This window comes from Haliotis rubra, unplaced genomic scaffold (assembly GCF_003918875.1).
Source record: "Haliotis rubra isolate DU_JTF1 unplaced genomic scaffold, ASM391887v1 Scf797, whole genome shotgun sequence".
Taxonomy (NCBI): domain Eukaryota; kingdom Metazoa; phylum Mollusca; class Gastropoda; order Lepetellida; family Haliotidae; genus Haliotis; species Haliotis rubra.
The window spans coordinates 179,802-207,775 of record NW_025767520.1 but is presented as its reverse complement, the minus strand read 5'-3'; the positions used below and the strand labels follow the sequence as shown (position 1 = coordinate 207,775).

General features: G+C 39.4%; 1 protein-coding gene across 1 annotated transcript; it reads left to right on the top strand.

Annotated features, from left to right (window-relative positions):
* LOC124261334 lies at nt 1-27,974 on the top strand. Its single transcript, XM_046695643.1, has 6 exons — nt 1-96; nt 16,044-16,133; nt 17,102-17,407; nt 18,782-18,912; nt 26,949-27,134; nt 27,498-27,974. Exons 2-6 carry the CDS (start codon nt 16,058-16,060, stop codon nt 27,972-27,974), a joined length of 1,176 nt encoding a protein of 391 aa, XP_046551599.1. The 5' UTR covers nt 1-96; nt 16,044-16,057.

The following is a 27,974-nucleotide window of genomic DNA, read 5'->3' as shown; positions in this document are numbered from 1 at the left end:
TACTCATAGAAAGCAAAAGTACGAAAATACTTGGGATACCCTGTATGTTTGAGGTAGGCATTTGATCTTAGAAGATAGCGGTTGTTTCTGTTGTTGGTAAGTCTAATTTTTCTCCGATATCCCAGCAAAGGAATAGCCAGGCATTTTTCTATAGATTATGGTCCATGACACAATTGAACGATATAATATTCTGATGATAATTGTGGCCCGATAAGGCTGCTGTTGAACCAGGAAGATCGTTCGAGGCTCTGTTACTGAAAATATGTAATTTTCACATAAACAGACAACGCCATATGATTCGAAGTGAAAGAGTGTATCCAGTCAGAACTGTGGAGAATGTTTTGATAATGAGGTTTATTTTATCTCGTGCCATAATGTGGCACTGGCACTGAGACTGTGTGGCGCCGCCTTCCAGTTCGTGCAACATGTATTACAGTCATCATCATGGGACCCTCTATTGTCGTTATCGGGATTATGAACTTTCACTGACATTATATATATTTTCAGTTGAGTAATGGGCTGTTTTATCTTCATTTCTCTTGGCACATAATCGCAACTCGCTCAATAGGATCGCGGCAATACCGATTGAATTGTTTGACCCGGAAATAGTGGCAAACATATATCATTCTCGCTGAAGCAGGAACTAATTAAAGATATGAACAGACAAATCTTTTAAACCCCTGAAAGTGAAACAATTAAAGCATTCTTTAGACAAAACAAATATATGCTGCAGGATATTATCAATAATTAATATCATCTTTAAATGTAACCATTTACAAAATATCATAATTGCTAACCCTTTTCATTTATATTGCCTCAACACTGCATTGATGGCATATTTAGACAATAACTAATGAGTGACGGGAGTGACAGATTATCTTTCACGGTATTAATTGCATACTTCTCGCGCCTTGCTGATAAACTACTCAATATTTACAATATGGCAAAGCAACCAAATTATCAAAGCATTAATACAATATCTGTACACATCACATGAATATGTACAAACAGGGATACTCTACAACAGGGATAGGTCACTCGCTTGCTTTCTTTACCATTTGTACTAATTAGCGTGTGCCTCGTCATGCTCCAACGCACACAGTGACTTGGTTCCTTCCCAGCGCAACTTCGGCTGCGTTTAACAGTACTTCAGCCAGTGTATTGTATCAGTCCGAATTTTACAATGAATGAATGAATTAACAGCAAGAATTATATGTGAATGAATGAAAGAAATAAAGAACAAAAAAAGAAATACATAAGAAATTTTAAGTTATAAAACTATCACTATTACATGTACTTGCAAACACCTTTCACCTGATGGTATATTCCCCTCATAAAAATTAAAGGTGTATGTGAAAGATGTTTTAGAACAATAACTAGAAACACTCAAACAACGCCCTGTAGTATTTCAATGGCAGATCGGCCATATGTCATATTTTTCACACACCTCAAATACACGCTAACATTTTTTAGTTATAAAACTATTAGTATCACTATTACTTGCAAACATCTTTCAACTAAAGGTATATTTCCCTTCTAAAAATTAAACGAATATGTGAAAGAAGTTTTTAGCGATAGAATTTAGTCTTTCTTCGCTGTGTACTGAGAATTGAAGCCAGTGAGCTACAACAAGCCGACTTGAAACTTTACTACAAATCTACTGTACTAATACTGACACTAATAACAAGTATTTGACTTAAAATGAAGTGACAGAATAGGTAACTTATCTTCTACATGTAGGTTTTCAGTTGTCACAACACTCAGCGTATGTAATCAGCTGTTGAATATAAACCGGGCTCAATCTTAAAAACTACGCTGCCGCCATATTGGCTACACTGGTCACGTGACGAGCCGAGGCATATGCTAAGGAGCTTTCCGAGGAGTGACCACTCCCCTTATAGTCTCCCTGGTACAAACTACAAAAGTACTGACAGAGACTAACCTTCGGAAATGATCCCAAGAGCTACAAAATAAATGTCAAAATCCAAATATCTTTTTCCAGTATCCACAAGGGTTAGGGTTCCGCCTGTAACCCCCGCTTGAAATGTATTCTTTTTATTAAGATTATTTCAAGTGGTTAGGGTTAGGTTTAATGTTTAAGCAGGGTTTCAGATTGCCTTGGTATATGCTTTTTCGCTCTATCGCTTTCTCGCTCTATCGCTTTCTCGCCTTGGTATATCGCTTTCTCGCTCTATCGCTTTCTCGCGTGCACATGATGGTATCGCTTTCTCGTCTTGTGTTATCGATCGCTTTCTCGTCTCGCGTTATCGCTTTCTCGTCTCGTGCTATCGCTTTCTCGTCTCGCGTTATCGCTTTCTCGTCTCGTGCTATCGCATTCTCGTCTCGTGTTATCGCTTTTTCGTCTGGTGTTATCGCTTTCTCGTCTGGTGTTATCTATCGCTTTCTCGTCTCGCGTTATCGCTTTCTCGTCTCGTGCTATCGCTTTTCGTCTCGCGTTATCGCTTTCTGGTCTCGTGCTATCGCTTTCTCGTCTCGTGTTATCGCTTTCTCGTCTCGTGATATCGCTTTCTCACTTGCCTCTGAAGTTTAAGGCGAGAAAGCGATAGCCCTAATCAGCCACCATATCAAACAAAATCATATCAGTCCCTCGAACATACAATAAAAATCCCCAAAATTATATGATCCAGGGAATGTAGTTTGTTTGTTGCTTAACGCAATAGTACAGCGATATTGTGGCGGTCTGTTAATAATCAACAGCATGAGTATGGGTTACTGAAGATGAACCCGTGAAGGTCCGGGTTAGAATATTGATCTTTGAACAGTAACCCATGCTTGTCGTAAGAGGCGACCAACGGGATCGGGTTGTCAGGCTCGCTGACTTGGTTGACACTCACTCACTGAATATCAGTTCTAGCCCGGATCTTCACGGGTAGAGACAGACTAGTAGAGTGGCTTCTTGGGGAAGAGTGATACAGGAATGAGTGAGTGAGTGAGTAAACATAATTGTAGTCCTTGGACCATGACTCGTGTCAGCTAACTCTGTATTTGAAATGGCTCTTTCACTTCCCAATATTTATTCAAATGCCATGTGAATGTTTCAACATTTTAAAGGCAAATTGCACAAATTGCCTCTTTTCCTTTTCAAAATGCTTTTAAGATGTTGTAAACCCATGGCCAATAGACATAATGTTGCTTATCATATAAACATAATGTTATTACAATTAAAATCATATTAAATATTATAATTCGGAAAGTCATTTGAAATTTAACCAACACTTTTTGATCTTACCTCAGTAATTAAATATCACTTATCATTCATCTAAATGGTAACGAATCCAAAGTGGCATGTTTTCTTTTCTTTCTATTCACATAATGCGTTAGTTTTCTGAATTTAGTAATATTCATATGAATATACGTATGTAATTAGCTGTTAGGCAGAGATAACCAATGAACTGCGAGGAATGACGGATTAGCCGTTGTCTAGGGTGAATTAACTGTGTACGTTCAACATTCTATATTTGACAAGGGGCAGAGAGGGTGTCCTCTCGGTTCACTCTCACTTAGCCCGAGTCTGACCAAAAAGGTCTTGTTAAGACAACATTGCACTATGGCTAGATGAGAGATGCGAGCCAGGTAATTAGCATTAGCCACTGAAGCATAAGCCTTTGTTCAAGGGCTATAGTCTATATCTACAATTGAGCATTTCCTGAAATACTCCAAAAGAATTCAAATTATACCATATCAATGTTTCTCACTTAAATACAAATGTGACTAATGTCACGAACTGAGCATTTCCTCAAAATCCTCCAAAAAGTTCAAATAATACCATATCAATGTACAAATATCTCACTTTAATACAAATTTCACTAATCTCACTAAATGGGCAATTTGTTGAAACAAACTTAAGCTCATCTTGACCAGGTGTTATCAAAACACTAACCCCAGTCAGCCAAATGCCACTCTGGCTATGTGAGAGACCTGTTTTGACAGAATCTGGCTAAGGGAGAGGACGGTGGCTTCGTGAGAGACCTTTTTTGACAGTGTCCTCTCACTTAGCCAGATTCTGTCAAAACAGGTCTCTCACATAGCCAGGGTGGGATTTGATAATTAGTTGGTTTGAACATACTTTTAATAGGAAATTGGCAATGTTAGAGTTGTATACAAAATCTCGTACCTTTAGACATGTGTCAGCAGATCTAAATGTATTCTACATCTGAACATAATGCAATAGTCGGATGACCGTAGATCCAATGCAACGTTCACCTTTCAGATCCTATGAAACTGCGTCACAAAATACTTCCGCATCCAGTGGTATTATTTTCAGTAATTTCATTACATTTGCAGATATGGCTAGTACTCTATTAATAATGATGCAAAATTAGTCAAAATACATCTACACTAACAGGAGAATATGGGAATCTAAGAACTAAATTATATATCAGATAGGGCCATCCAAATCGCTATTACGTGCTTTCTCATGTAGTGCTTTGTCATCTTTTCTTATGAATTGTGCAACTACCAAAACATATCCGCTCACATTGTTGAACTTTGTTTTAGTATAGTTTGGTTCATGGTGAACAAACCATAACGAAAATATAGCGTCCATATCTACAACAAATTCTCTTCAAGTATTCTGAGTAACATTGACCTAGTGTTAAGCATGTCGGAGTTATGACCCCTTATCTTCATACGTGTATGGCCTCTCTGTCGTCGTTTGACGTCATAGAACAAAATCCATTTTCGACATTTATTGCGTGTCATTTTTAAGATTGAGCGTTTAACGTTATGCATAAGCACACAAACCCATTTCATATATACTTATGTCGTTCATATATCAGGCTGTATTTTCTTCTCTCACACTTTCCGTAACGATGCCAAATTAAAAAAATCGTAGCACAGTGCTTTCATCAATACACAATCAAAAGCGGAGATATTTACTGCTTTTTAACGCATAACAAAAATTTGGACAACATTTAACAGTGTCTATTTCTCAAACCGCCGAGGTAGGTGCACTTATATTTATACCAACGGATAGGAAATTTAATATTCTACATTTCTATGTAATTTTATAGCCATACGCAGATCCTGGACCACGTAAGTACGGAAGCCTATTAGGGCCATGTCAAAAGAAAATTCATATCCCTATTAACTGGAAATTTCCACTTAGTAACTGGAAATTTCCACCTAATAACTGGAAATTTCCACTTAGTAACTGGAAATTTCCACTTAGTAACTGGAAAGTTCCACTTAGGTTTCTTGAAATTTCCACTTAGGTTTCTTGAAATTTCATGGCCTAATAGGCTTTCGTACGTAAGGGCAATTCTCGCACAACGTGTCACTTTTCAAGTCTTATGATTCCCAGATCTTTCATAGCGACGGAATCCAGTTTGACCAATCCGGATGTGACGTCAAATAAACGTCTTGCACATCGCGCAAAGGGACCCGGGAACCAGCTTAACTTAGTCGTATTTTGCGTCGTAGGAAGTTACGTGTCTAGGAAAGCAAAAGTACGAAAATACTTGGGATACCCCTTATGTTTGAGGTAGGCGTTTGATCTTAGAAGATAGCGGTTGTTTCTGTTGTTGGTAAGTCTAATTTTGCTCCGATATCCCAGAAAAGGAATAGCCTGGCATTTTTCTGTAGATTATGGTCCATGACACAACACTCTCCTACCCAGAGTTCCATGCGGCAAGCCAGCATAGTACCTCTGCCACAGGCCAGAAAAATGTGACGATTCGTCACATCTTGCAATTTCCATTCAATATAATGTACAGATTTCTTTTACTCTTTTATTTTTGATGAGTCTACACATCTAACTAAACATCTTGAATAGAATGGTTTAGTTTCACTGAGAAAATATCCAAAAACATGTATACTGGGACTCTCTATTATCGCGGCACGCGAAAACATCGGGAAAGCAGAAACACCACGCCCCGCATCGGCTGTTTACATATGCAAATTACGTAAAATATATTCATCGTTCTTGAAAAAGTCATCTATTTCATTTGAATGTTATGTGTAATCGGAGAAATATTAAAGCATTCGTCTTTTCAGTAAGTTCTAGAACATTTTGAAACTGGCATGACCCCTACTGCCATTACATCTAGCATGAATCAAAACTTACTTCATCAAAAGCAATCCTGCGATAACTATAAGGTCATTAGCGTATTTTCCGTGCTTAAAATATAACAGGAAGTGACGTATTTATGCAACTTCACTCTGCACACAGCAGCAACTTGTATGGTGCGTTTTAAGCCGGAAAAACAATATTTTGTAACGTTATTGTTACCTTGTATCCAAATGAATAGAAGTTTCAGATGTTTGGGTTAAAAACATGATGATATTACTAATGTGAATAAAATTCCTAAATATTTTTAAATGATCAAACTATTTAGATTGGTTACTTGTCTTAGTAAACGTTTCACAGTGTCATCTGCTTGTACCGCGTGCCATAGTAAGAAAATAGCAATACCGCGATAATAGAGAGTTGCTTCAATTTCCGGGTCAAACGAGACAATCGGAATAGCCACAATGGTATTAAACGAGTTGCGACTAACTGTCACATTATTTGTGACAGAAATGAAGAATAAACATCAGTCAAGTGAAAATATATATAAAATGCTAAATGTCAGTAGCCGTTCATAATCCCAATGGCGACCACATTAACTACCTCGATAATAGAGGGTTCCATGATAACACTATTTCGAATTGCGTAGCGATCCTTTGTTTACATAGGTTGTACGGCTCCACGTACATGCTGTCATCGAAGCCGACGGAGAGCAAACGATGCAGCCAGTTTGATATCTAAATATGTACTGTCATAGACCTTACTGTCGTAGTTGTGGAAGAATATATATGTAACAATGTAAAACATTATGAAGAGAGCGCCGAAAGCTTTCGTGAGTCCAGTCTCTTCTTATTATGAATATGCGCGTTTGATTACAAACAAGAGAAAAGTCCGGTCACGTGATATGCAAATTAGCCTGTGGCAGTGATGTTATGTTAAGTCATCGCTGTGCCGGAGTGTGATGACACAAGTGAACGATATATTGTTGTTGGCATCCAGGCTTCTGTCTCGCGAGACAATGGTGAATATGTACCCAGGTCAATCCATCGCCGTCTTGCAGAGTCCGATGCGGGATCTACCGCTCCGCTGACGCTTCCTACAGGTGTAGTCTGTGGTGGGAGCCGCGGGGGAGGACTGCAGCCTCTGTCGCCTGCGGGTCCCTTAGTAGGCTTACTCCGAACAATATACAGCCTCGTGCAAAAAGTATTCGGACATTTGATGTAATTTCCATAGATTTACATGTTAATTTAGTGTAGCATAAATAATTTTCTTGAATTTAATTTTCGTAAGATCCAAGTCAAATTTTGCACATTAGTGAGGAATCGTCTTACCTACAATCAGATAATTTCTGTTTCATTTTCCGTTGCTTATTTATCGAATGGCAACAATTGTACAGTGCCGTGAACTTCTTTAACATGGCGGCCTATGCGATTGTGCATTGTGGAACCGTACGTAAGTTGATAAATGTGATATCATTAGTTAAATAGTGGTCGGAGAACTGAACTAAAATTATGTGCACAGAGCAGAGATGATTTCAAATTTGCCTGTCAAATTTCACAAAGATCAACCCTAAACTCACTTCATGAAAATTATTTATGCTACATTGAAATAACATGTAAGTCTATGGAAATGACGTCAAGTGTCTCCTATTCTCGCGGGTTTCCTATTCTCGCGGCAAATACGTTTTCTGCCGAAATTGCCGATGCGTGACACTTAGCGGTTGTTTACATGACCAGAGACCATATTGTGTGGTCTCTGACATGACCGACTGGTAACTAGGAAGTGGACCAAGTCGGTGAGTGATCGAAATCTTGCAGTGTCACGAATATTGGGGAGTTCATACCAACTTGCGAGAATCTGGCGTGACATCCCACAAGCCTTCCTTGCACGTTTGATAGGCTCTATGCGTCGTCGATGCACTGCTGTTCTCAATGCCGATGGTGGACATACCCGTTATTGAGCTTGTGACATGGTCGTTTGACCCCTGTCCCGCTTGTGGACTCGTGACGTCATTGTGATTGACTTTTCAATTGAAATTCTCCCGACTTGTTATGGTCTCATGATCTCTCCATTAAAGTTTATATGTACCTTCGACATTGTTTTAGTACTTATCAACTGGGATAATATTTTGATAACAATGCACAGTTTCTTTATGTGGCTAGTATATATACAAACATCTCATCCTGTCTCGTTACGGTGTTACTATGGCACATGGTACAAGCAAATGACACTGTCAAACGTTTACTTAAGACTAATAGTGAATATAAATAGTTTTAATATTAATAATTATTTAGAATTTCATTAAGATTAGTAATATCATAATTATGTTAACCCAACCATCTGAAACTTCTATTCATTTGGACACAAGGTTACAATAACATTACATATTAATTTTATTCCGCCTTAAAACGTGCCATACAATTTGCTGCCATGTGCAGGGTAAAGTTGCAGAATACGTCACTTACTGTTCTAGTTTTGCCACGGAAAATATGCAAATGATCTTATAGTTGTCACAGGATTACTCTAGACGAAGTAAGTTTTATTTAGTGCAAGATGCATTGACACTTGGGTTCATACCAGTTTCAAAATGTTCTAGATATTACTGCAAAGATGAACACTTTAATATTTCTACAATTTGACATGACATTCCAATGAAATAAATGACTTTTTCAAGAGCGATGAATTTTTTGTAATTTGCATATAGAAACAGTCGATGTGGGGTATAGTGTTTCTGCTTTCACATGTTGCGATAATAGAGAGTCCCAGTCCTGTCTAGTTATGTATTACTTGTGCATGGACTGCCTTAGGGATAAAAAGACCATGAGACAAATTCTGCTTATGTCATCTACTTGTTGAATCATCAGTTGTCCAGCGTCACATGTCCATGATGTCTACAAAATGATGAATAAGTAACATGATAACTTGAACATCTATCAATGACTGTAGGAAAGTTTGTTTGAATATTTTCATGAATAACACTTTTGGACGCATTTTTGTGTGACATGCAGAATTTCCCTGTCTGTGATCAGGCAGTCACTGGTAAGAGTAACAGGGTACCGTCTCAAGTACACGTTACGTCCTTTACTTAATAAGAACTAGATCTGTATTCGATTTGATTGATTGAAAAATCTGCTGGATTTTCATCTATTACGTTGGTAACGAGTCAGTAACGACTGATACAAATTTAGTCTGGGATAGGGCAATTTGACCGTACATAACTGAAAGAAATTCAGTGCTCGAATGTGATGGACTGTCATTTGAGTATCAATGCTGATGTGAATGGTAGAAGGGAATTTATCATGATGATGATTACAGGATGGAAATATAGAGCAATACAACTCCAGCAGAAAACTTTCAAACTGTGGAATATATTTCAATAGAAATACCACCCACAGTTCACATAGATGTTTCCCTTGTAATAAACGGAACAGCACATTTTCAAAGGAGTCACACACAGGAAATCCTGAAGCATGTTCCATTTGTTTTCTTATCGTTGTGAGGAGCGGTAGGGTAGCCTAGTGGTTAAAGCGTTCACTCATCCTGCCGAAGCCCAGGTTTGATTCCCCACACGGGAACAGTGTGTGAAGCACATTTCTGGTATCCCCTGCTGTGATATTGCCGGAATGTTGCTAAAAGTGGTGTGAAACTAAACTCACTCTCTCACACCCTCCAAAATGCGTGTCAGGATTCTTAAGATTTGGGTGAGAGGGCTACTTGCACTGATTCCATGACTTAGTTTAGACTCTGGACATAATGTACTGAGACAGGGCTCCAGATAAGGGCCGTATCGGCGTATGTACAACTTAACAATATGCACGATACGGTAGGAAATACAGCACAGGTTATAACCTGTTATCCATAAAACATTCATGTATTCATGTTCGTCCAACTTCTAAATGACTTAAAAAAAACTTCTTAGAATCATTTACAGACGTATTTATCTGAAAAAGTATTGTTTTAATGTTTATTGACCTGTTTACACAAGAGCAGCATTGTTGTGGTGCGTATATGAAACAAAACAGAAGATTACTAATACTCCATTAAATTCCATTCAATACTCTAAAATGTACTCTTTCAGGTTTTCCAGTACTCCTGAATTGAAAAAATAACAAGTACGTACTCCGGATGTTGAAAACTTATTTCGAGCCCAGCTGAGACTTAGCGTTATTCATTGTAATATTGCAAGGAAAATCCAGGTCATGATGCTAGTACACAACTTCCTGGTCCGAGGTCCTGCTGTTCTTTAAAGAACCAAGCACTGTCTGACAGACCGGCCATTAGGGATGTCCCGATACATAGGTTTCATGAATCAATATGTATCACAATACCCATGTCACGATTCGATACGTATCACGATATCTATTTTCACGGCATTATTGCGTAAATTTAGTTACATTTTGAACATTAATGTTACATATTTTATAATTGTCCATGAAAAGATCAACAGTTTTGATTCTCAGAGATTAAAAGTTCTAATTTCCCATCTTTGTACATGAAAAGTAATCATTTATAACTGATAACATCAAGACACATGTTACAATTGCAAAATGTAAACGATGCATAAATATATTTAAACTGATAGTTTCAAAACTAAATATCGATACAGTTTTGAATGTTTCGATAATTGTATCGTCTTTGAAAAAGTATTGATGTATCGTGGCATCCCTACCAGCTATATTCACTGATGTTGCAAGGATATCTGGACGGAGATATATCATGATAGAAAACTTACAGCCCAATAATTTGACAAAGTCTCAATACAGACAAAATGCCATGCTGTGTATTAATGTGAAATGGGTACGAAGTTGTGAACGTGAGCCAAAGAAACTGAAATTATATTTAATTTGTTTACGGAAGTGTCTGATGTATTTCTACAACACAGTACAGAGTTCAATTTCCCTATTTACATCCTGCACTGGTGCATGTTATTGTTAACAATTGCTGGTGCAAGTTTGGTGTGACCGGTACACTCTTACCATAGTCCAGTACGTATTGCAGTTTCAGAGCTCTAGATAAGCTTTTTCCAATCTGGGTATTTTACCCATGGTGTCTGTTATAAATGGGTACAACTGATCTTCAGTGGGAACTCAATTTTAGGTGTGAACAGTACAATCTTACCAAAGATTTTTGTAGTTTTGTTCTTGTATATATTATACACATCCTCTTTAAACACCTTGTAAATTCATTTCACAAATCCCTGTTGTCAATGTGTTTTTTTTCAAAATTGTAAATATGACATATGTAACTTCCGGGAGAGGGCGTTCCTAAGTTGGATAACTTGTGCCCAATCCATTTCATTTTCGAATAAAATATGTTTAAAACAACGGTACACTCTTACCAAAGTCCAGTACGTATTGCTGTTGCCGAGCTCTAGATTAGCTTTTTACCCATGGTGTCTGTTATAAATGGGTACTACTGATCTTCAGTGGGAACTCAATTTTTCCGATACCCAACCCCTGTTTTAAAATGTGGGTATTTTCTATGTCAGTAATTTAAAAAATGTTAAAAAAGATAACTGTAGCCAATGGTTTGTACTTCCGACATTAACATGGTCGTTGTTTAATGAGAAATACATCCACATTGTGTCTGATCAGGTTAGACATCTGAACACTGGGTGTACCATCACGAGCCCACTCAAGTGACAAACCTATCTTTGCCGGCCGTCTCATTTCATCAGATTAGCTGTGTTTGCGTGATTGTTTCTTTCTGTAGGTTAAATTCAATCGATAATCTACCCAGATTTTTTACAGTTAGTCAGCTTTCTGTTAGTATTTGATTATTTTTATTTCTAAGTCAGGGTCTGCAAGTCAACAACTAACCAAAGCGTTTCTGTAATTTTCCTTTTAATTTGAGACGCTATAGATATATTTCAGTGCATAGTTTGGACATATCAATGCATATTTTACGCAGATGCTCAACTTATCTAGACTTCTAGAGATTTTGGTCTGTTTCGGTATATGAGATATGATCATAATGCAGAAAATTGACAACAAGAGCCAAGCCTTACATTGTTTAATAACGACGGGAAAAAATAACCTTAATCTTTGTTATTTTGAATGAACAAGGCCAAATTTTTGGATTGCATTACGGTACACCAAACCGAAGGCAAAATATGGCACACCAAACCGAAGGTTCTACTACAACCACGGTATACCGTTTCACCCCTAGTGCAGGTTACTGTGAGTAACAGTTTTCACCTGGTGTAGGTAACAGTAAATCTTCCAACATCTGATAGCTGTCATGTGTTTCAATTGGGAAGTAAGTGACTGGAAATGATGTTTCTCTCCTCAAGACTTGTTACAAGCATAAACGTTTGTGTAGTCATAAATCAGTAGTGTAGCTGTAATCATATAATTGAGATTACAAATGAATTAATGCAAAATTGAAACAGAACCATTCATCATTTATCATCATGGGGTCGGGTTCTGCAAAACAACATCAGCAAACGAATAACGTTGATATGGGGTTCAGGGGTTCAAAAATCCCATCGCCCGACGCCCGGGACAAGTCAGTTTTCATTTCGGGCAATCAAATAATGGTATCTTACTTGTCTGTGGCCTACTAGATAATTTCAACTTATGGTTTCAAACTGCAAATACACTTTGATTTAATTTCATATCAGCTCAAAATGTAGCTATTAAATTTCGCAATGATAATAAAGTAGAGTTATCTTTCTTTGCTATTTATCACTTTTCAATAAATAGTCCAGTAAACATTAACATCAAATACCATGTTGATTTCTTCTTTCCTAATTACGTCATCATAATTATGTCATAAAATCAGGACAAGTGGAAAATTAGTCAGGACAAGTTACTTTCTTAAAGTCTTAAAGTGGCTTTTTAAATTTTTTTTTGAACGCCTGGGGTGTTGCGATACTTTTCGCCTTGTCTGTTGTTGACATTTTAGATTACAATGAAATCAGCTACCAAATCAGATTTGGTTTGGTTTGGTTGTTGTTTAACACTGCACTCGGCAATATTCCAGCTATATGGCGGCGGTCTGTAAATAATGGTGTCTGGACAAAACAATCCAGTGATCAACAGCATGAGCATCGATCTACACAATTGGGATACAATGACATGTGTCAACCATGTCAGCGAGCCTGACTACGTGATCCTGTTAGTCGCCGCTTACAACAAGCATGGGTTACTGAAGATCAATTCTAACCCGGAGCTTCCCGGGTCATTAGAATGAAAACAGCCACTGATTGTCAGAGCTTGTTGAGTGTAGTTCACATCACCAGATTGATGTAGTCACTAAAATGTCACTTAAATATGTACTATAATGTAGTGTTGGTTATCATTCTCAATATGGAGATCGATAATCAGAGCTCAGTAATCGATCAACAACCGGAAGATGAATTGTAATTGTACACCTAACCACAAAACTCATGTTGGCAGTAACAGGACACAATCATAACATATTGTTGATGAAACAAATCGATTGATCAATAGATCAATCACTCCAGCACGATAAATGTGTTGAAAAACTGAATGCTATAAATATGCAATATGTATGCAGTTAACAGTTTGATTATTTTGAATGATTCAATGAGTTCACTTGTCATCCTGATGACACATATTATGAATTATTTGCATCCATTCTCGATTGATAAGCAGGAAGGCGGCAGTATTTTGTGTCCAGTTTAACACAGGACATTATGTTTCTGCTGCAGTGATGTTCATTAGATTTTAAGCTGTTATAATAATAAATAATAATAATGAGAAGTCTTTTAATGCACTAATCTCCACCCAACAAAGCATGCTCAAAGCGCTAACACCCTGATTATTATTACCCCGGATAACCCAAGCTGCCTGTTAGGCGCTAGAAGGTTATAGTCACATGACTTTGTCAAACCGGGTACCCATTTTCTGCTGGGTGAACAGAGGCAATTTTTGAATAAACTCACTGTAATCTGTTGTTGTGTACAGATCAATATCTGTTGGTGTTTACAGATCAATATCTGTTTATGTTTACAGATCAATATCTGTTGATGTTTACAGATCGATATCTGTTGTTGTGTACAGATCAATATCTGTTGTGTACAGATCAATATCTGATGTGTACAGATCAATATCTGTTGATGTTTACAGATCAATATCTGTTGTGTACAGATCAATATCTGATGTGTACAGATCAATATCTGTTGATGTTTGCAGATCAATATCTGTTGATGTTTACAGATCAATATCTGTTGTGTACAGATCAATATCTGTTGATGTTTACAGATCAATATCTGTTGTGTACAGATCAATATCTGTTGATGTTTACAGATCAATATATGTTGTGTACAGATCAATATCTGTTGATGTTTACAGATCAATATCTGTTGTTGTGTACAGATCAATATCTGTTGATGTTTACAGATCAATATCTGTTGTTGTGTACAGATCAATATCTGTTGATGATTTCAATTTGTCGACAAACAAAATATTCTGTGTCCATCCTGGATGCAAGCTTGATCCGCATACAGACCAAACTGGCAGGACATTGGGAGAAGGTCAAGAACATGATTGAAATCACTGTGCCCTGCCACCTAGAGTGTCCAACAATCCAAGCTTTAGGATGTTTCCGTGTCACCCCTCCCAGGAGCGTGACCACTGGAAAAAATATTACCCGCTGCCACGGTAACAGCCAAGCTCTCTACCGAGAAGCTGTGTTGCTAACAACTGAATGACGTCATAATATGACGCATGCCGTGTCCGGAGTTTGAAATCCATTCGATCAGCTGTTTTTACGTTCACTTTGTACAGATCAGAATATGTTTCACTGATTTTGCATGATTCTCCCTCGGGTAATACAGTCTGATGAGACCATATTACATTTGAGAGAAGCATACAACTTATAATGTTTACAGATTGATATCTGTTGTTTACACATCAATATATGTTGGTGTTTACAGATCAATATCTGTTGATGTTTACAGATCAATAACTGTTGATATTTACAGAACAATAACTGTTTATGTTTACAGATCAATATCTGTTGTTGTGTACAGATCAATAACTGTTGATGTTTACAGATCAATATCTATTGACGTTTACAGATCAATATCTGTTGATGTTTACAGATCAATAACTGTTGATGTTTACAGATCAATAACTGTTGATATTTGCAGATCAATAACTGTTTATGTTTACAGATCAATATCTGTTGTGGTGTACAGATCAATATCTGTTGATGTTTACAGATCAATATCTGTTGTGTTACTGATCAATATCTGTTGATGTTAACACATCAATATCTGTTGTTGTGTACAGATCAATATCTGTTGTTGTGTACAGATCAATATCTGTTCTGTTTACACATCAATATCTGTTGATGTTTACAGATCGATATATGTTGATGTTTACAAATCGATATCTGTTGATGTTTACAGATCAATATCTGTTGGTGTTTACAGATCGATATCTGTTGTGTACAGATCGATATCTGTTGTGTACAGATCGATATCTGTTGATGTTTACAGATCGATATCTGTTGGTGTTTACAGATCAATATCTGTCGATGTTTACAGATCAATATCTGTTGATGTTTACAGATCGATATTTGCTATTATCTTACCTTCATGCAAAATACTTTAATTTCATTGGTCAATGACGCTTTAGGATGTTTCCGTGTCACCCCTCCCAGGAGTGTGACCACTGGAAAAAATATTACCCGCTGCCACGGTAACCGCCAAGCTCTCTGCCGAGAAGCTGTGTTGCTAACAACTGAATGACGTCATAATATGACGCATGCCGTGTCCGGAGTTTGAAATCCATTCGATCAGCTGTTTTTACGTTCACTTTGTACAGATCAGAATATGTTTCACTGATTTTGCATGATTCTCACTCGGGTAATACAGTCTGATGAGACCATATTATCTTCGAGAGAAGCATACAACTTATATTTACAGATTGATATCTGTTGATGTTTTCAGATCGATATCTGTTGTTTACACTTCAATGTCTGTTGGTGTTTACAGATCAATATATGTTGATGTTTACAAATCGATGTCTGTTGATGTTTACAGATCGATGTGACCTGATGGAGACGTTAACGAGACAAGTTACCATGGTTTCTCTCTTTCTACTGGTCTGCTTCGTCTCCATCTTTGTCAGTGGTAAGAATTTCTCAACGTCATGAGGCATTTCATAGTTCTCTGTTCAATTCAGGCGGTATGGTAGCCTAATGGTTAAAGCGTTCGCTTGTCACGCTGAAGACCCGGGTTCAATTCCCTACAGTACATGGTTACACTGTCTCAAGCCCATTTCTGGTGTCACTTGCCCTGATATTGCTGAAAATATTGCTAAAAGCAGCATAAAACTAAACTCACTCTCTGTTCAATTCCCTCCCCTTAGTCACGCCAGGATCTGCTGACTGGTGGTACAGACCCTGATTCTGATCTGTGGTTGTCAGCACCATGCTGGTGTCTGTGGGTTCACCCAGCATAACATTAACAAAATTACAAGCTGATCACTTCAAGGGGCTTCAGAGTGTCAGCTTCATCCCCACCTAAATAGGAAATGTAGGATGTATTCATCTCCTGGGTTATACAGGGAAATATGACATGGATCAATAGATCCTGTTCAGTTTGGCCTGGCCTTGGTGTTGTTTTCCTGATCAAATCAACCCTAGTTTTTTTCCAGTTAGATTGTTTGATAGGCTATTGTTGAACACTGCACTCAGCAATATTCCAGCTCTATGGCAGTGTCTCTATATGATCAAGCCTGGGGTCCAGTGATCAACAGCATGAGCATCCATCTACATAAATTGGATATGATGACGTGTCAACCAAGTCAGCGAGTCCCATCTCCTGATTCCGTCAGTCGTCTCTTACGACAAGTGTGGGTTGCTGAAGATCAACTCAATCATGGGTCTTCGTAGGTTTGTTCCTAATAGAATTCCAACTGATATGACCTCCAGTTGAATTGATAGGGGTGTCAGATCTTCAGGCACATTGAGCATGCGTGAAGGTTGTAATTTTAATATATTTTTCCCCCGTAATCTTTACAAGTTCAGATTATGACAAGGGTTCTCGGATTTCATGTTTGGTAGTCATGGTAACAGAATGCTTGCTTTTCTCAACAGATGCAGCAGAAACCAGTACATCATGCCCTGAAGTAGGCTGCTTTGGACGGCCAGTCAACATCACCTGTGACATAACTGGCCAATACGAGTCTATCGGGTTTTCGCGGCGAGATAATATTGAAGTAGTAACATGCCTGAAGAATAAAGATGAATGCTATGTTAATACTCAAGGTTATGAGGTGGTGTTTCGCTCAGATGACAAACATATTATGCGCATAAAGAGTCTGAATAAGACAGATGTTGGAACGTGGAATTGTCGTGATGAAACAAACCCACTCTTGAAGACTTGTCGCATCGAAGGATATGGTAATGTTCTCATGGATAACTTTATTCTTACAAAACTTTCATCTCTATTACATGATTCCCATTCGACCAGAATTGTGACAGGAATCACACAAACTGGAACAGATTTATAACAGAATTCTTTTAGTGTCAGAGATGATGTCAGAGATTGATTGTGGGAGGGTTAACCGGAATTGTGACAGGAATCACACAAAACGGAACAGATTTATAACAGAATTCTTTTAGTGTCAGAGATGATTGTAGGAGGGTTAACCAGAATTGTGACAGGAATCACACAAAACGGAACAGATTTATAACAGAATTCTTTTAGTGTCAGAGATGATTTGTGGGAGGGTTAACCAGAATTGTGACAGGAATCATACGAAATGGAACAGATTTATAACAGAATTCTTTTAGTGTCAGAGATGATTGTTGGAGGGTTAACCAGAATTGTGACAGGAATCACACAAAACGGAACAGATTTATAACAGAATTCTTTTAGTGTCAGAGGTTGTGATTGTGGGAGGGTTAACCAGAATTGTGACAGGAATCATACGAAATGGAACAGATTTATAACAGAATTCTTTTAATGTCAGAGATGATTGTTGGAGGGTTAACCAGAATTGTGACAGGAATCATACAAAACGGAACAGATTTATAACATAATTCTTTTAGTGTCAGAGATGATTGTGGGAGGGTTAACCAGAATTGTGACAGGAATCACACAAAACGGAACAGATTTATAACAGAATTCTTTTAGTGTCAGAGATGATTGTGGGAGGGTTAACCAGAATTGTGACAGGAATCACACAAAACGGAACAGATTTGTAACAGAATTCTTTTAGTGTCAGAGATGATTGTGGGAGTGTTAACCAGAATTGTGACAGGAATCACACAAAACAGAACAGATTTGTAACATAATTCTTTTAGTGTCAGAGATGATTGTGGGAGTGTTAACCAGAATTGTGACAGGAATCACACAAAACGGAACAGATTTATAACAGAATTCTTTTAGTGTCAGAGATGATTGTGGGAGGGTTTACAGGTTAACCTTGTTGCATCTCACAGGCAACTACCGTCTCTAGTCACAAGGTGGCTGGGTAGCCTAGTAGTTAAAGCAGTTGATGGTCATGCCAAATACCTCAGTTCAAATCCCCACTTTGGTACAATGTGTGAAGCCCATTTCTGGATTCCCCTGCTGTGATATTGCTGAAATATTGCTACAAGCAGCATGATATCTTACTCACTCACTCTAAGATCACATGACATGGTGACTTAACTTCCTTTAGCCTCTAGGTAGTAACAGAGACTAAGGTGTGTGTGTGTTTAGTGTTACTTATAGCTGTGAATATATTTCTGGAAATGTTCTTTGTTCAGTTTGATTTTTGCTACTTTCAGATGTAAGACAGTCTCCAAATACTGCACGTCCGCCGCCTGGCTCAGACTGCATCAACATCAAGGGAAATTTCCGTCCGCAAACATTATGTACATGTTTTCAAGAGGATCCAAATGTCAACATTACCATCAAGGTGAGACAAATTATGTCTGTCAAATATACATATTTATCAAAGAGTCAGATATGCTGTTCTTGTGTTGGACCAAATGTCAACATTACCATCAGGGTGAGACAAATTATGTCTGTCAAATATACATATTTATCAAAGAGTCAGATATGCTGTTCTTGTGTTGGACCAAATGTCAACATTACCATCAGGGTGAGACAAATTATGTCTGTCAAATATACATATTTATCAAAGAGTCAGATATGCTGTTCTTGTGTTGGACCAAATGTCAACATTACCATCAGGGTGAGACAAATTATGTCTGTCAAATATACATATTTATCAAAGAGTCAGATATGCTGTTCTTGTGTTGGACCAAATGTCAACATTACTATCAGGGTGAGACAAATTATGTCTGTCAAATATACATATTTATCAAAGAGTCAGATATGCTGTTCTTGTGTTGGACCAAATGTCAACATTACCATCAGGGTGAGACAAATTATGTCTGTCAAATATACATATTTATCAAAGAGTCAGATATGCTGTTCTTGTGTTGGACCAAATGTCAACATTACTATCAGGGTGAGACAAATTATGTCTGTCAAATATACATATTTATCAAAGAGTCAGATATGCTGTTCTTGTGTTGGACCAAATGTCAACATTACTATCAGGGTGAGACAAATTATGTCTGTCAAATATACATATTTATCAAAGAGTCAGATATGCTGTTCTTGTGTTGGACCAAATGTCAACATTACTATCAGGGTGAGACAAATTATGTCTGTCAAATATACATATTTATCAAAGAGTCAGATATGCTGTTCTTGTGTTGGACCAAATGTCAACATTACTATCAGGGTGAGACAAATTATGTCTATCAAATATACATATTTATCAAAGAGTCAGATATGCTGTTCTTGTGTTGGACCAAATGTCAACATTACTATCAGGGTGAGACAATTTATGTCTGTCAAATATACATATTTATCAAAGAGTCAGATATGCTGTTCTTGTGTTGGACCACTGTTCCATGTGTGAGTCTGATTGCTGAGAAGCTGTTCTTGTGTTGCACCACTCCTCCATGTGTGAGTCTGATTGCTGAGAAGCTGTTCCTGTGATGGACCACTCTACCATGTGTGAGTCTGATTGTTCTGATGCTGTTCCTGTGATGGACGGACCACTCTTCAATGTGTGAGTCTGATTGCGGAGAAGCTGTTCTTGTGTTGGACCACTCCTTGTTTGAGTCTGATTGCTGATAAGCTGTTCTTGTGTTGGACCACTGTTCAATGTGTGATTCTGATTGTTCTGATGCTGTTCCTGTGTTGGACCACTCTTCCATGTGTGAGTCTGATTGCTGGTAAGCTGTTCTTGTGTTGGACCACTGTTCAATGTGTGAGTCTGATTGCTGAGAAGCTGTTTTTGTGTTGTACCACTCCTCCATGTGTGAGTATGATTGCTGAGAAGCTGTTCCTGTGTTGGACCACTCTTCAATGTGTGATTGTGATTGCTGAGAAGCTGTTCCTGTGTTGTACCACTCCTCCATGTGTGAGTCTGATTGCTGAGAAGCTGTTCTTGTGTTGGACCACTCCTCCATGTGTGAGTCTGATTGCTGAGAAGCTGTTCCTGTGTTGGAACACTCATCCATGTGTGAGTCTGATTGCAGAGAAGCTGTTCCTGTGTTGGACCACTCCTCCATGTGTGAGTCTGATTGCTGAGAAGCTGTTCTTGTGTTGGACCACTCTTCCATGTGTGAGTGTGATTGCTGAGAAGCTGTTCTTGTGTTGGACCACTGTTCCATGTGTGAGTCTGATTGCTGAGAAGCTGTTCTTGTGTTGGACCACTCTTCCATATGTGAGTCTGATTGTTCTGATGCTGTTCTTGTGTTGGACCACTCTTCCATGTGTGAGTCTGATTGTTGAGATGCTGTTCTTGTGTTGGACCACTCTTCCATGTGTGAGTCTGGTTGTTCAGATGCTGTTCCTGTAATGGACCACTCTTCCATGTGTGAGTCTAATTGTTCAGATACTGTTCTTGTGTTGGACCACTGTTCCATGTGTGAGTCTGATTGTTCAGATACTGTTCCTGTGTTGCACCACTCCCCCATGTGTGAGTCTGATTGTTCAGATGCTGTTCCTGTGTTGCACCACTCCCCCGTGTGTGAGTCTGATTGTTCCAATGCTGTTCCTGTGTTGGACCACTCCCCCATGTGTGAGTCTGATTGTTGAGAAGCTGTTCTTGTGTTGGACCACTCCCCCATGTGTGAGTCTGATTGTTCTGATGCTGTTCCTGTGTTGGACCACTCCCCCATGTGTGAGTCTGATTGTTCTGATGCTGTTCCTGTGTTGGACCACTCCCCCGTGTGTGAGTCTGATTGTTCAGATACTGTTCCTGTGTTGGACCACTCCCCCATGTGTGAGTCTGATTGTTCTGATGCTGTTCCTGTGTTGGACCACTCCCCCATGTGTGAGTCTGATTGTTCAGATACTGTTCCTGTGTTGGACCACTCCCCCATGTGTGAGTCTGATTGTTGAGATGCTGTTCCTGTGATGGACCACTCCCCCATGTGTGAGTCTGATTGTTCAGATGCTGTTCCTGTGTTGGACCACTCCCCCATGTGTGAGTCTGATTGTTCAGATGCTGTTCCTGTGTTGCACCACTCCCCCATGTGTGAGTCTGATTGTTCTGATGCTGTTCTTGTGTTGGACCACTCTTCCATGTGTGAGTCTGATTGTTCAGATGCTGTTCTTGTGTTGGACCACTCTTCCATGTGTGAGTCTGATTGTTCAGATGCTGTTCTTGTGTTGGACCACTCTTCCATGTGTGAGTCTGATTGTTCTGATACTGTTCCTGTGTTGGACCACTCTTCCATGTGTGAGTCTGATTGTTCAGATGCTGTTCCTGTGATGGACCACTCCCCCATGTGTGAGTCTGATTGTTGAGAAGCTGTTCCTGTGTTGGACCACTCTTCCATGTGTGAGTCTGATTGTTCAGATGCTGTTCTTGTGTTGGACCACTCCCCCATGTGTGAGTCTGATTGTTCTGATACTGTTCCTGTGTTGGACCACTCTTCCATGTGTGAGTCTGATTGTTGAGATGCTGTTCCTGTGATGGACCACTCCCCCATGTGTGAGTCTGATTGTTCAGATGCTGTTCCTGTGTTGGACCACTCCCCCATGTGTGAGTCTGATCGGTCTAATGCTGTTCCTGTGGTGGATCACTATTCCATGTGTGAATCTGATTGTTCTGATGCTTTTCCTGTGTTGGGCCACACGATATGTGTGAGTCTGCTATTTCTGCTAACGTAACATATACTTCTCATGTACGCGAGATGGGTGCTCTCCACGGTACTAACTGAAGTGCACAGAGGACCAACTTGATTGTGTGTAAACACGGCCCTTGGGGCCCTGGCGTCCCGTAAAATCCCAAGCATTGTGGATACTTGACAGTCGTGAATATACAGGTTTCCCGGGAGAGCAGAAACACCACGCCCAGGGGGTTGTTTACAATGGACATATACAAATTACGTAGAACAATTCATCGTATTTGAAAAAATTATTTATTTCATTGGAATGTCATGTCTAATTTTAGAAAAATTGAAGTATTCATCTTTGCAGTAAGTTCTGGAACATTTTGAAACTATTATGACCCATATGATACCGCCATTAAAACTTTCTTCCTCAAGAGTAATCATGCGACATCCATAAAGTCATTTGCATATTTTCCGGAAGTGACATATGGTGTAACTTCATCCAGTAAATACAGCAGACCGCACGCATCTTAGAAAGCGGCAAAAAATTATTGTTATCGTGTATCCAAATGAATAGAAGTCTCAGATATTTTGGTTAAAAACATGATGATATTACTGATCTCAATTTGGAAATTCATCAATATTTTTTAAACTATTAAACGAGTTGCGAACGTCTGCCACATTATATGCGACAGAATTGAAGATTAAACATCAATCAACTGACAGGGGTCTTCCCCTTACCCAACTATTGTTTCAGTAGAAGAAATGTCTGGGGTGTGATAATCCCTTTAATCCCTCATTATGTTCCCTGTGAAATAGTATCCGGGACCAAATATGATCAAATATCAACTACTTTAGACTCAATGTTTATCTTTATTTATTATATATATTATAATGACTATATAAGTTACAGTGAATATGTAAAACCAGGGATTATGTATAATCTCTGAAATTTTCAGTGATTATGTATAATGTCTGATTCACTCAGTGATTATACATGATCACTGAAAAATAGACTAGAATATTTAGATATATATATTCCCTAAAATTGCTCCTTGTGTAGTTTGAAGAAGATTTCATCCAAAAAGGTGTGGAATCAGTTTCAGTAATTTTGGTAACTGTATTAAAAAATTCCTTCTTATTGATCATAAGAGAATTTGAGATTGACTCATTTAAGGGCATTTAACACTGCATCAATACCTAGCTGAGAGACCTCCTTCAGACCGGCCAGCACCAGATGCCACACCAGTTACTGTAGCTGTTCCAGATCCCTCAGCAGTTCACGCAGTTATAATTCAATTTGCAGCAAATCATATGAATATAGTTCACTAACTTCAAATTTAATTGTTAGCAAGTAGTATGATTATCAGTTCATCTTGTGAAATATGTTCATTGGTGGTCATGAAATAGGTTCATATACATACACATACACATAATGTTATGGAGAGAGTGTCAGCTAACCTTTGAGCGACCTATGAGCGTCCAATCAAACGCGACACAGACGAACGGATTTAACCAATCAGACAACGACAACTTGTTAGGGTTCGGCGGGACTTACAAAACGGTTTTTGAATTTTCTCTTCCTTGGTTGCTGACACTGATCTATCAACAAACGAAAATCTGCATAAAACACATGTATTTTACCTGAAGTACATATGCTTATTTATTACCCACGTGATCAACGTATGGGTAGTTGCATATTAATCTTGTATGTCACACGAGTGTTGTATCGCGTTGACCTGTGTCATAACGACTTGACCTGAAATTCTAACGATTTGATTGGATAACCGATGACCTCTCAATTAGGTCACATTCTGAAATAACTATTTTTTCATTCATAACAAACACGTGAATTCATTCATTCTACGACTTAAATGCATTGTGGGAATGTAAACATTGCGAACGTTGCCTTGTCGCTGTTTAATTGTGAGTCAAACTGAGACTTTCTATCTGTCGAAAAACATAAACGCAATGTTTCCACCAGTGATGTTAGCCGAATGAAGCAGCTGGAAACCAAGAAACGAGGTGCAACGGAGTAGTTTACTGTAGGAGGCTGTACGAGGCGATGACAACTGACAAGCATCGTGACGTCGGTTACCATGGCTGTGACGTCATTAGTGTGACGTCATGCATATATTGTACTACAGTACAAAACTCTTCCGCAACCTCTTTATGAAACCGGTTTCGGTTTGAAACCAAAAACATATAAAAAATACGCTATTTTGTCAATTTAAATGGATGTTAGACGTGGGTAATAAATAAAATACCACACTCGGTCTCATTACATACGAGACCTCGTGTAGTATTCTCTATGGACCATGGTTACTATTTGCTTCTATATTCGCAAGATGACATTCTTGAATATTGACAAAAGCGCTGTTTTCAGCGACTGTTTACTCATTGCGTGTATCACTCGGAAGCGATCGTGCAGGAAATAGCATTCGGAATCGTTCGGGATTTTGAGGTAAAGGTTCAAACGGTATGTGCGAATGTTAACTTTCGGGATTTGGTAAGCTGTGTTCTGATTGGTCAGTCCAAAAGATTAGCTGACGCGACCTTCTATAAGGTTTTGTTAGACTCAGTATAGCAGTGTAGCGAATAATACTGAGCCTACGTTTACTTAGACTGCTCCCCTAAATGACTTGCTTCCCAAGTCACTTCTACGCGAAACGGTTCGTGCAGTTTGAAGAAAGTAAACATGTTTCAACACAATAACAAACAAGTGTGCATTGGTGTGCCTCGAAAGCTGCTTATATATCCTGAACATCATTGAAAACGCACCACCTGTAAATTTCGAAATATGGTAATAGGATTGTTTTGAGAGTGAAACTGAACATCGGAAATGTTGTTAATAACACAAAAGACAATAAATAATGCTGTACAGTAAAGAACGGATTGCCCTAACACATCACGGAACACATCACATGACAACAACAAAATTCATGCACCACACACACGAACAGCACAAATTGCACGTGTAAAACATACTGATTAGGGGTATAAATGACCGTCGGCAAAAAAACGTTCTCATTTTAGCTGTACCTCCACAAGTAAAATTTTGCAATGCCAAGATTGTCACCAGAGGAACGAGAACGGGCATTGGGCATGTTGCAGGTTGGCACATCAAGCAGGATTATTGCAAGACGATTGGGTTGCCATCATTCCTACATCATAAGACTTGCCAACAGGTACCAACAAACAGAAACCACCAGGGACCGCCAACTTCCTGGCCAGGCACTTGTTACCTCGCCAAGATCGAGACATTGTTCGGCGCCATATTCGGAATTGTACGTTGCCGGCTGCCAGAACCGCCAATGTTGTCCAAGGCCGACGTGGTTTGATCGGTGCTTCAACCGTCCGAAGCCGTCTCCGTGCGGCATGATTACCGTGTCGACGCCGTTATGTTGGACCCATCCTGACTGATAGACATTGCTGTGAACGCCGACGATGGGCTGAACAGCATCGTTTGTGATTGTTACGACGTTGGCATGGTGTTGTGTTCTCCGAAGAGTCACATTTTCACGGGGAGAACGTTACCATCAGGACTGTGTTGTGCAAACAGATCAGTGGGGTGGAGGCAGCATTATGGTGTTGGGAGGGATCAGTTATCACAAAACCGCTCTGGTAGTTTGTCATGGCAGAGTGAATGCCCTTTACTACCGTGACACCATTCTTCAGAACAGCGTCGTTCCCTTCTTTAACCAACATCAAGATCTGCACACATTCGAGCAGGACAATGCTCGAGCGCACACTGCACGTGTTTCTGGCAAACAACAACATTCCTCTACTTCCATGGCCTGCATTGTCACCAGATTTGTCTCCTATTGAACACTTGTGGGATTCATCGGCCAACGCCTCTCACGTCGCCCAACAACCTTGGGAACTTGAGAATGCCTTGCAACAAGAGTGGAATGCATTGCCTCAAAACGTTATTCCGAGACTTATCAGTTCAATGAGATGTTGCACAGCTTGTGTTGCTACTAACGGTGGTCATACACGTTACTGACTTTCCAATTTGACTCCATCTTTCTTTCATTGTCAGCTGAATTAAAACTTCACTGTTTTGCTGGATTGGTCCTTGTTTCTTTTCTTGACCAATCATTGGACTACAAAAGTATGTAAAATTTGTACCGATTGCTCATTTATGCTCCTGGAAATCCAAACCAATACAGGTGGTGCATTTTCAATGATGTTCAGTATAATTTGAAGCTACGGTGAATGAGCTTTCAGAAAATACTAATGTAAGTTTCTGAAAAATATGCATTTAGGTCAAATTTTGCATAACTTTTGCACATTTGTGTCAAAATTTGACGATTTAATGTTTTCTTTTTACATCTTCATGCATATCAATCAATAACTTGAACAACTATCAATGAATGTAGCAAATTTTGGTTAATTAATTCTTATATAACACTTTTAGACACGTTTTTGTGTGACATGCAGAATTTCCCTGTCTGTGATCAGGCAGTCATGCGAATCAGTGACCCCCTCTTAGGTAGTCACTTGTACGCGTAACAGGGGATAGTCTCGCGTACATGTTACGTCCTCTACTGCTTGCTTAGATAGTGTCGATAAGGGCGGTGGGGTAGCTGAGTGGTTAAGGTGTTCGCTCGTCACGCTGAAGATCTGGGTTTGATTCCCCACATGGGTACAATATCTGAATCCCGTTCCAGGTGTTTCCCTTGATATTGATGGAATGTTGCTAAAAGCAGCGTAAAACTAAATTCACCCACTCACTCGAGTATGATAACAAATTCTCTGAGCCAGACCACTCAGTCCATTATGTCACCTGTTATGTGGATTTTTTCAGATGGCCGAGAACAGCTACAATTTCACATATGACCAGTACAAACAAGATGATAAGGTAGACCTTGTTGTCGTCCCGACAGGTGGAGAACTGGAATGCCGTGTCACCGGGCCAGCCGCCCAGTGTTACTCCAAGCCGAACAGGACCACAATATGTACCAGTAAGTGGCTAAGTGTAGACACTAGGGCTGTATCCGGCTAGCCAAGGGGTTAAAGCATTCACTACTCACGCTGATGTTTACCCTGACATAACCCATTTGACGTTCACCCTGATGTTTGCTACGGTGTAACACCAGACGTTCACCCTGCTAGGGCTTCACCCAGACGTTCACCCTGATGTTCACCCTGATGTTTAGTTGTCCCATGTTCATAACCTTCACCCTGACGTTCACCCTGATGTTTCACCCAAATGTTCACCCCTGACGTTCACCGCCTCCCGTGACGTTCACCCGCCCGAAGGTTGCGTTCCCCGACCGCGTCATACCAAAAGACTTTGGGGCCAGACGTTTACCCCTGACGTTTACCCAAGAAGTTCACCCTGACGTTCACCCAGACGTTCACCCTGATGTTTACCCCTGATGTTTACCCTGACGTTCACCCTGACGTTTACCGAAATATTCAGACGTTCACCCTGACGTTCACCCAGACGTTCACCCTGATGTTTACCCTGACGTTCACCCAGACGTTTACCCTGACGTTTACCCAGACGTTCACCCTGATGTTCACCCAGACGTTCAACCTGATGTTTACCCTGATGTTTACCCTGACGTTCACCCTGACGTTCACCCAGACGTTTACCCTGACGTTTACCCTGATGTTTACCCTGACGTTCACCCTGACGTTCACCCAGACGTTCACCCTGACGTTCACCCAGACGTTCACCCTGACGTTTACCCTGACGTTCACCCAGACGTTTACCCTGACGTTTACCCAGACGTTCACCCTGACGTTTACCCAGACGTTCACCCTGATGTTTACCCTGATGTTTACCCTGACGTTCACCCTGACGTTCACCCTGACGTTCCCCTGA

Excerpts from the sequence above, each read along its gene's own strand:
- LOC124261334 (XM_046695643.1), top strand. The coding sequence starts at position 16,058 with ATGGAGACGTTAACGAGACAAGTTACCATGGTTTCTCTCTTTCTACTG. Across the intron at positions 17,408-18,781 it reads TTGTCGCATCGAAGGATATG|ATGTAAGACAGTCTCCAAAT; the intron begins GTAATGTTCTCA and ends TGCTACTTTCAG. Across the intron at positions 18,913-26,948 it reads ATGTCAACATTACCATCAAG|ATGGCCGAGAACAGCTACAA; the intron begins GTGAGACAAATT and ends GGATTTTTTCAG.